The 10,384-nt window shown below is 54.6% G+C and overlaps 1 protein-coding gene across 2 annotated transcripts in view; it reads left to right on the top strand.

The window, feature by feature from the left end:
• The window catches only part of Slc5a10 (solute carrier family 5 member 10), a 50,836-nt gene extending 40,721 nt beyond the window's left edge, over window positions 1–10,115 (top strand). For both annotated transcript variants that reach the window (XM_057774582.1, XM_057774581.1), the window contains 6 exons: window positions 4,773–4,880; window positions 6,793–6,943; window positions 9,149–9,317; window positions 9,406–9,621; window positions 9,839–9,896; window positions 10,009–10,115. In XM_057774582.1, coding sequence (XP_057630565.1) covers window positions 4,773–4,880; window positions 6,793–6,943; window positions 9,149–9,317; window positions 9,406–9,621; window positions 9,839–9,896; window positions 10,009–10,115 — 809 coding nt within the window. The remainder of the gene's footprint in view (window positions 1–4,772; window positions 4,881–6,792; window positions 6,944–9,148; window positions 9,318–9,405; window positions 9,622–9,838; window positions 9,897–10,008) is intronic.
• Window positions 10,116–10,384: the final 269 nt, after the last annotated feature.

Below are 10,384 nucleotides of genomic sequence, written 5' to 3'. Positions count from 1 at the left end.
CTGTCCAATTGAGGAGAGAGAGTTGGTTCATGGACTGAAACCCCTCTCCCTCCAACTGCTTCCACACTTCTGATGTCCGCAGAGCTGACATACTCACCTGTCATGACCTGGAGCACAGCATGTGCCTAAACCCTGCGGCAGGGAAGGGTGAACAGGACCAGGCTGTGCTCAGACCCAGCTCTTGGCTAAGTGTCCCCCAGCAATGGAGAGCGTTGGGTTCACATCTGAGGGCAGGGTGTCAGGTGCAAATTGGCAAAACTCAATAAACCCTGCAGACAAAAGGCTCCTTCCCTGGAGCTTTTAGCTGCAGGGCACCAGGTCAATCCTGCCTTGTCTTCCCAACCATCCACCAGCTCTTGGCCAGGATGGAGCTGGTTTGAATCCCAATGGACCCTGGACTTGTCTGACTGAGATGTCTCATAGCATCCTTGTACCCCTCCAGACACATCGCCACTGCCCGTTAGCCTGGAAGCCCTCCTTGCCCTGCATCTGCTGCCCCTCAAGTCTAGTTAGTACACAGGGTCTCATCGTTGATCCCCAGACCCAAGCCCTCCACCCCAACCTTTGGGCCCTCATCCATATCAGGACTTATACCTGTGAACACTGGGTTTTGTTGGTTTGGTTTGGTTTGGTTTGGTTGTTTTTCGAGACAGGGTTTCTCTGTGAAGCTTTGGAGCCTGTCCTGGAACTAGCTCTTGTAGACCAGGCTGGCCTCGAACTCACAGAGATCCACCTGTCTCTGCCTCCCAAGTGCTGGGATTAAAGGCGTGCGCCACCACCGCCAGCAGAACATTGTGTTTCCACACCTGCTCCTTTCCATACCTTTCCCCTCTAGCCTACCTGAATCACCCCTCCCCTTCCATTCCCAAGGAGCCGAGAGAGGCAGGGGTGTGCGTCTTGGACTCCCAGCAAAACTGTACTGGTTCTCAGTTTGTCCTCCCGTTCTTACCACTGTAGAGTTCCTGGTTTCGTTGAGGAACCTGGCCTCCAGGCTGGAAGGCTCTTTATCTGCCTCACTCACAGTCAAGTCACAAGAAGTTGTAAAGAGTGAACAGGGAAGTTGTGGGTACCTTTCACCACTTCCCACAGTGGTGTATTATGACATAACTGTCTCAGCCAGAAGAGTCTCTGGTGCATCCACAAAACTGCATCAGATCTCATTAGTACTGTGTGTGCATATGAGTGTGTGTGTGTGTGTTGGGAGGGTATACAGTGTTGTCATATGTATAGATTTGTGTAACAGTCGTTACCATCAAGATGTACAAGGCAGTGCACATTGACAGCCCCAGGACTTGGGATGCTGGGGCAGGAGGATTGCAGGCTTGTGCCAGCCTGGAATAGCAGAACTGTACCAATGCAGAGACCTCACTCATTAGAATTAGGCATCCAGGTTCCCACCCTAACCCTGGCTGCCATGCTCTCTCTCCTGGTCCTGTGAAGATGACAGTGTCATTAGCAAACTTCCAGGGTGCAGCCTAGAGCTCTGGGCCATCTTCTCGCCCCACCAACAAGGCGAACACACGCTCATCCATTTGCGTAATTGTATAGTATTTTGGTGTGGTTATTACTTATTATTTATTTATTTATTTATAATTTATTCATTTTGCAGTGGCAGGGATGGAGCCTAGCCTTTCATGCAAGCACTCTACAGCTCAATAGGCTTTTTTTCTTCTTCTGAGACAGGGTTTCTCTGCAGCCCTAGCTGTCCTGGAACTAGCTCTGTAGAACAGGCTGCCTTGAACTCACAGAGATCCACCTGCCTCTGCCTCCCAAATGCTGAGATTAAAGGTGTGTGCCACCACTGCTTGGCCTCAGTGGTCCTACTATGCTATAAACTGTACTCGTGATGACTTTTGTTGATGTCTCAATTAGGGTTCCTACTGCTCTGATGAAACACCATGACCAACAGCAACATGGGGAGGAAAGGGTTTATTTTCCTTATACTTCCAGGAAGCAGTCCATGCTCCAGGAAAGTCAGGGCAGGAACTCAAGGCAAGAATCTGGAACTGAGCCGGGCGGTGGTGGCGCACGCCTTTAATCCCAGCACTCGGGAGGCAGAGGCAGGCGGATCTCTGTGAGTTCGAGGCCAGCCTGGTCTACAAAGGGAGTTCCAGGACAGGCTCCAAAGCTACGGAGAAACCCTGTCTCGAAAAATCCAAAAAAAAAAAAAAAAAAAAAAAAGAATCTGGAACTGAAGCAGAGGCCGTGGGAAAGTGCTGTGTACTGTCTTGCTCTCCAGGGCTTTCTCAGTCCTGCTCTCTTTCAGAACCCAAGCCCACCAGCCCAGGATGGTACCACCCACACTGACTGAGCCCGCCCTCATCAATCACTATTTAAGAAAATGCCATGCAGGCTTACCTACAGCCTGACCTCCTCACATGGTTCTGACTTAAGTCAAGTTGGCATAAAACTAGCCAGGGCAGCCATTGAACGTCTCAGGTGTTCGTTTGCCGTGTGTATGTTCTCAGTGGGGTTCTGCTCATAGCTTTTCCTATTTCTTGATAGATTCCTCTCTGTTGCTGAGTGTCTAGCACTCTTTATGTACTGTAGATACAGTCTTTGGCATGTGGAGGGTGTGTGGTCTCTTCCAGTCTGCAGTGTGTCTCTCTGTCCTCTTCACAGGTATCACACCGAGCAGAAGTTGTGCGTTTTGATAGTGTCACTTCATCGGTTTTGCCCGTCACGGATCATGCTTTTGGTGTAATATCACTTTTGACCTACTCCCCAAAGCTCAATCACTGGTTAATAGTCCGCATTAAAATCCATGATCCATTTTGAGCTAAGTTTACATAAGGTTTGATGGTTGAGTTGAGGTTAAGTTTTTGTCCTGTACAAGAGGAAACAACCTTAGAGACATTAAAGGATCACTCTGCATCATACAGCAAAGGTCTGGGGAAAACGGTTTCCAACTGGGGCCGACATGCCTGTTTCCAGCACTTACTAGCCAAACAGCCTCTGAGCTGTCTCCCAGAGATGGGCGAATGTGCCCACTGGAATGTCGTGAGGATCTTAACTGCCCTTGAGGCAGTGTGCCTGGCAGCTCCCTTAGGAGAGGGCCATTCAGTTGGTCAACAAACTTGGCCAGTATTTGCCATATGTTGGCTGTGCTAGGCATGACTGAAACCCAGGAGTCTCCCAGGGACCCCACAACCTTGGTGGGGAGCAGGGCTGACAGAAGTTGGAAGGTTATTGGTGCTGAGGAGGATATTGCTACCAGACCTGGGGAAGCCAAACATCCGTGAGATCAGAAGAATGAATTTAAATTCCTTGGGTTTATGAGGAGGGAGGGGCGTTCCAAGGAAAGGGAACAGCAGATACAGAGGCTCAAAGATGCCCACAAAAGCCTGGGTGCCGCCTGCGGGGGAGGGGCGGGGACAGAGGTGTGGGGAATGAAGGTGCCCAAAGGGTCAAGGTTTGGCACAGTGTGAGCCTTGTGAACCTCTGTGGAATATGGGGATGGTGAGCAGGACAGGCCACGGGCAGACTAGTAGATAGAAGAGGCAGTGAGGAGGTGACATCCTGTCACTAGGAACCAGGCTGGACTTGGCACTGACCATGGGGAGGTAGGATGTGAGGTAGAGAGAGGTGGTCCCAGGCTTGGGTATGACACCTGGCTCCGGAAAAGCCAGAGCCAGGTAGGAGCCCCCTGGCCTCTGCTGCTGCCCAACCTCAGGTGTCCAGGGCTGAACTCAGTTTGGGTGGAGTCTGGGTGAGGCACGGTGAATTTGGGGGATCCCCTCACCTGGCTTTAAGAGTCATTATGTGTTGGGATGCTGTCCCTGCCTCCCAGGAGGGTCGGGTCTCCAGTAGCAGAACTGGCAGGGCTGGGCCTAGGATGCAAATCGTCTCTAAGACTCGGGCCCATGAGATCTCACAGCCTGCCAGAGTCCCAGGCTCTGTTCTGGGTTTGTGTGTCTTCCCCAGGACTGTAAACCCCCTGGGAGAGGAGGTGGGAGAAAGTACCTGAACTACGTAGGGCTCTTCCTGGGAACCTTTCTCCCTTCTCTTCCAACGTCTTCCGCCCTCCTCCCTCCTCTCACTTACTCATTCCTTCATTCAGCAAAAGTTCAGACTGTCTCCTCTGGGCCCAGCCCTGGGCTGGGCGATGCCAGGAACTGGGGATGATTCAAACTGGTGTCTGCCCTTGGGGTGCTCCAGAGCTGGTGAGGAAGGTGGCATGGTAAACAAGCCACAGGAACTGATCCTGGACCTCAGGAGTTCTAGGCAGGTGGACAGGTAGGGGCAGTCAGGAACCTCAGAGGAGTAGCAGGGGATAAACAAAGGCAGCCATGGGTGTCAACAGGACAGCAGCACACAAGGGAGGAGGGCCTGTGCCTTCAGAGACATGGAGGCACCAAGTGCTGGGCGTGTGCAAAAAAGCATAAGCAAGGAAGATGGTCCTGGGTGCTGGGGTGTTCGACAGAGGTTATGGGACCAGCCACTTCCCAAAAGGCTGGCCTCCCCTCTCCTGATTCTACTTCCCACCTTCAAGAGGGTGGTCGAGACCACCGATGGGTGGGCAGGTGTAGAAGCGGCAAGCACAGGGTCACAGGTAGGGCACACCGCCAGTAGCCCCTGGCCTGGAGTTGGGAGCAGGAAACAACCAGATGAGGGCCAGTGATGGAGGCAGTGGCAGGGACGATAGCAGGGGCCAGACCCCCAAGGACTAGCTCTGGGAAACTGAGGTGAGGAGTCAGAGGGGCCGCCGCCGAGCAGCTCAGGCTAGTCTGGTGTATGTGTGTATGTGATGCACAGGTATTGTTTTCTCACAGATGATGTGGGCTGTGTGGTACCATCTGAGTGTCTGCGGGCCTGTGGGGCTGAGATTGGCTGCTCCAACATTGCCTACCCAAAGCTGGTCATGGAGCTAATGCCCATAGGTGAGTCCCTCTGTCATATACAGGTGATAGATCCTGGTGACTGAGGATTGGAATTGTGGCTACTGCTCTGTGTGAGTCCCTGTGCCGTCTGAACAGCCAGACAGAAGTGACCGTAAGTAAAACCCAGGCTCCCATATGTCAGATCTTTTTTCTCCCCAGACTGCTCAGCTGGGCTCATCTTCATGTAAAGATGGGGACTCGGGGTTGGAGAGATGTGGTTAAGACCCATTGCAGAGGATCTGGGTTTGGTTTCCAGTACCCATATGGTGGCTCACTTGTAACTCCAATCCCAGTGAATCTGAACTCCTATACTGGCTTCACAGGGCTCCTGCACACACATGTGATACATATAAACTCATGTAAGCAGATACACACACGCATAAATAAATCAATCTAAAAAAAAAAGAGAAAGCCCTAGACAGGTGAGGTGACCTTGCTAAGGCCACAGGCATGCCAGCTTCTACAGGCCTGACCATGTGTGTCACCTCTGGAGACCAAAGGCTATCTACTGCCTTGTCTTCACCTTTTTATCAATACCTTCTCATATGGGGAAACTGAGGCTGAGGATGTCATGCAAACTGAAGTCCACTGCTTACTCCTTTGAGATCAGGAGTCCCTTAGCACCCATATTTGTAAGAATGAGCTCCACCCACAAAAGTACTGTTGCCATGGCACAGAAGAGCCATGGCACAGCTTTTGGCTTTCCCCATAGTCCTTGTGGTAGCCCTGCTATTCTAGTATTAGGTGGTGAGTTCCCCAGCCAGGGAGGCATGCAAGCAACAACAATGGTCCAGGGCTGGGGGAAGTTCCACCCTAAGCCATCTCCAGGAGCCCTGCAACCTAGACTCATCTGGAAGCCGAGGCTCTTCCCTGACTCCTGCCTTCCTTCCCACAGAGCCAAGCCCAGATGTCCACACACCTGGGAACAGACCTTGGCTCTGCTATGTGCCAGTGGGGTTATTTGGAGCACACCACTTACCTGCTTAGAGCCTAGTGCCCTTGTGTGTAAATTGGAGATAATGAGTCTACCCACCCTGAGGGTTGTGGCCAGGATTAAGCCTAATGACAGGACAGAGACAGGGCCTGACCACACCGTGGACTCCCACCTCAGGCTGTGCCTCCCCTTCCATACTGAGCTAAGGACTCAGCCGAGCACTGACAGACACATGTTGGGCCCCCAGCCCTTTCTATGCCTTGAGCTCCGTCTGAGAAATGGGTACAATGAACAACAAGTCAACTACTTTCCAAGCACCAAAGGGGGTAGATAAATATTTGGGGGAACCATGACTTAATTCACATTCCTGAGAAGTAAACAAAGCAGGTCATGGGATGCCTAGAAGTCACGCTACAGAGTTGAGGTCAGGCGTATCAACACCATTCTGGAAGGCAGAGGAGAGGAGTCACAGGAGGTGACCAAACTAAAGCACCACAACACTGAGTCCTTTGGGCCCTTTGGAGCCCCTAACTCCCAAAATGTTGCCTTGCCTGGCCAGGGGCCTTTCACTCACAGAAAATAGGGTGAGTTTCTCATGCCCTCACCTCCACAAAGGCTCTCTCCCAGCGTCAAGAAGGGCTCCACCATGCCTGCTGGGACTTGCTGTGTACAGGAAGTGGCGTGCCAAGGAGTTCCAGAGACTAGGCTGCTGCAAAGGGTCCCATGCTTGCCACCCGTCTCCCCTCCCAATCTCCATCTTTCTGCCGTGGTAACTGAGGCTGTCCTAGGCTCCTCACTCTCAGGCAGTTGGATCGGGGCAGGGAAAGTGCTTTGTCAGCTCGGGCTCCGCAGAAGGTAGACAGCAGGGCTGAAAACAGCCCTGCCATGGGGGTGATTACTCCACAGCAGGGCCACAGGCTGCCCTTTAAGAGTTCCCAGCCGGGCAGGGTCACAGTGGGGGCCCTGTTCTGCCCGCAGGTCTTCGAGGGCTGATGATAGCCGTGATGATGGCTGCGCTCATGTCATCGCTGACCTCCATCTTTAACAGCAGTAGCACGCTCTTCACCATGGACATCTGGAGGCGGTTGCGGCCTGGCGCAGGAGAGCGGGAGCTGCTGCTGGTGGGCCGGTATGGGACGGTTGGGGCATGGTGGGGCTTCTGCAGCCTGGGAAGTCCTCACCAGATTTGGAGTTTGAAGGATGCATAGGAATTTGCTAAGCAGTGAAAGAAGGGAAGTAGCCAGAGTATCTGGGGTACACTTGTCATTCCTGAGCTGACTCCTTCACCTGGAGTCAACTCTGCTTCCCCAACTACACCAAAGATCTTTCTGAGCCTTCTGGTTTGCTCTGGCTACTCTGGGATCCCAGGGCTAATCCTCAAACTGGCCACACCCTGACCACAATGATGCCCCTAGTCTCAGGCTTCCAACACCCTGAGCGGGCTGAGGACGCTGTTTCCTCCAGCTGGCTCTCTTTCCTCCACCCAGCACTCAGCCTCACCTCTGTCCTCTGGGTAGCCCTCCAGATACTCCCCCACAAAGATTGAGCACTCCCCATCGCGCCCCAGACCACTACCAGATCCCTCTCTCCCTGTCGGGCCATAATATGTCAAAATGAGCCTCCCTGCGGGACATTTCCGCCCTGCCTGTGTGCTTGACTGTGAGCCTGGGAGGGACTGGCCATGGCGATGGAGAGTGGTCTCCTCCTCGTGTGCCTGCTCCCTGCTCACTAACAAGGGCTGACTGTAGTCTTCCTCCTGGAGCCTGGGGCAGGGGCTCTCCCAGCACTTGTTCCGGTGATGCAAAGCAGTCAGCTTCTGTGAGAACCCTGTTGGGACATGCCTGGGAGCCGGGGTGTCATGAGCTCATCTGCAGGAAGGGAGCCTTTGGCCTTTCTAGCAGTTCAGGTTCTGACCTATCAGACCTGGTCACATGACACCTGACCACCTGTTTGCTCCTGCCTCTCTGCAGCTGCAGTGTGACCAGAGGCCTGTCTGAGATAGCTTTTTCCTTGAAAGAAGCCCTTCAGACTCCCACCTCCCAGGCCCTGGGTCTGGGCATCTCCAAGCCTAGGACTCCAGTAGCCCTAGCAACCTTGGCCTATGGCCCCCTGGCCTCCCAGAAACAGGCTCTTCCTGGCCTCATTCTAAGTCAGAGAGCTGTCCTAGGCCATCAGGCAAGCTGGGATTGCAGGCGGACAGTGATGCTCAGGACCCTGCCCCCCTCCTTTACTCCCTCACAGCTGCCCCATTCTGTTTCTTCCCTTGGAGTTCTATGTCCAGCTGAGCAATTCGGAGGACTCAGCCCCCCCCCAACACACACACACACACACACACACACGCACACACAAACAACTCACACCATGCCAGACACTCATGAGATTGGCTGTGTGCACACCCCCTGGAGGTTGTTTTAGGAAGAGGCAGCCTCCTCCTCATCCAGGGGCCCGGCTTGAACGGAAGGCCAGCAACCTGAAGATTGAAGTTCAGGAGCTGCTAAGCCCTCCAGCTGGAGGGTGCGGGGCATGTCGGTGGAGACCGCCAGGCTTTGAAGAGGCCGCGCCCAGCTGTGCTCCAGTCTAAGGGTTAATTAGCCTCAATCAAAGCGGCACCTCCTCTTTCTGCCACCCTCTGCCTGGGGCCCGGCCTGAAGCAAAGTGGGAAGGTGGGGAAAGGACCCACCCTTCTGCACACAGCCAGTCAGTCGGTCTTGCACGGCGCCGGCCACCGGCCTCGCCCGCCCACCGTACCCCTGAGTGAGAGGGGAGAGGACTCGACCAGGTGGGATTACAGCCCTGGCATGGTGACTCAGCCTCTGAGTTTCCAGGCTCCCCCCTGAAGCCCCCAGACCCACACTGCCCCTGGGTTCCTTTGGGCGTAGGACGGTGGATCTGTTAGCAAGGCCAGCCCCAAAGCCTGGAGAGTTTCCAGCAAGGCCTTGTGGGAGGAGCAAATCGCCCGCGGGCAGCGGATAGGTGGGAGGCGGGGTGTCACCCGCCGAGTGTTGAGGGTTAAGGGACTAGAGTATGCTGGCTGGGATTGTGCAGTTTCCGCAGGTGTTCTAAATCCCACTAGGCTGGCCCCAGGTATGAGGGCCACCGTGACATTCACCGACCCCCAATGCCTAGCGCGTGCGTGCTTGCAGTTGGGGGGCGCACGGAGAAGGCAAGGGCAGGGTTGAGTAACTGGCCGCATGGGCCACAGGGAGCCACGGCAGGAGATGGAGCAGGAGCGCTTGGTCACTGGTGGCATGCGCTGAAACGGGCAGAGGGAACCAGAGGCAGGTCTTGGGGAGCAAGGGAAGTTCAAAGCTGAGGCAGGGCTGGCTGCCCGCAGGCTGGTCATCGTGGTGCTCATAGGCGTGAGCGTGGCCTGGATCCCAGTCCTGCAGGGCTCCAACAGTGGACAGCTCTTCATCTATATGCAGTCGGTGACCAGCTCGTTGGCGCCCCCTGTCACCGCCATCTTCGTCCTGGGCATCTTCTGGAGGAGGGCCAATGAGCAGGTGGGTAGCCCAGACAGGTCCGGTGGGGTTCCCCTTAAGGGTGCCCCACGAGTCCTTTGAGGTCTTCCTCTGTCTCTCCTTTCCCTAGGGGGCCTTTTGGGGCCTAATGGCCGGGCTGCTGGTGGGTGCCCTGAGGCTGGTCCTGGAATTCCTGTACCCTGAACCCCCCTGCGGCCAGGCAGACTCGGGGCCAGCCCTCCTCCGCAGTGTGCACTACTTGCATTTTGCCATTGCCCTCTTCCTCCTCACCTGCGCTGTCGTGGCTGCTGGAAGCCTACTGAGCCCGCCCCCTCAGCAAAGCCAGGTGAGGCAGTCCTGTTCCCTGACCCCAGTCACCACAGGCCCCATTCCTGACCTGACTGATGGATTCCTGTCTCTGTGCCCCTCTCTGATTCCAGACATTCCCACCTTTGACTCCTAACCCTTCCTGGCCCAGACCTCTGTCTTTGTTTGAAGCTTCTTTCTGTAACTGACCTGCTACTTTCCGGGTCACTCTGTCTTGCCACACCTCTTCCCTGCAGATAGAAAACCTAACCTGGTGGACTCTGGTTCTGGACCCGTCCTTAGGAACCAAAGCAGGTAAGTGGATCCCCCTGGGACTGCTCCTCATCCCACCACCACGCTGGGGCTGGGAGTATGGACACCCAAGTATAGCCTGTATCCCTCACTGACCTGCCTCAACCTCCTGTAGACGACGGCCTGACACCCCAGAAACGCGCCTTCTGGACCCGCGTGTGCAATTTCAATGCCATCTTCCTTATGTGCGTCAACATCTTCTTCTATGCCTACTTTGCCTGATGCTGCCACCCCAGTGGGAATGTGGGCGCTTCAGTCCTCAGGGCCACCCTCCTTCCTAGGCTGGCCATGGAGGCCCAAGGAAACAGAGTGTGTCAACAGCTCTACAGTAGTCAGTACCAAGTGTCTGGCTGAGCCAGAGGAACTGGAGCTCTGAAAATATGGTGGGGAGACCTTTCAAAAACAGTCAGATATGTTGGGGGGCAGGGGACTGAGAGGAGGGAGGGGAAACCATGGTCTGGATGTAAAAACAAAAATAAATACAAAAAAGA

The sequence above is a fragment of the Chionomys nivalis genome, chromosome 7 (assembly GCF_950005125.1).
Source record: "Chionomys nivalis chromosome 7, mChiNiv1.1, whole genome shotgun sequence".
Classification (NCBI taxonomy): domain Eukaryota; kingdom Metazoa; phylum Chordata; class Mammalia; order Rodentia; family Cricetidae; genus Chionomys; species Chionomys nivalis.
Note: the sequence above shows the minus strand (reverse complement) of the source record. Positions and strands in the feature narration are given on the sequence as shown.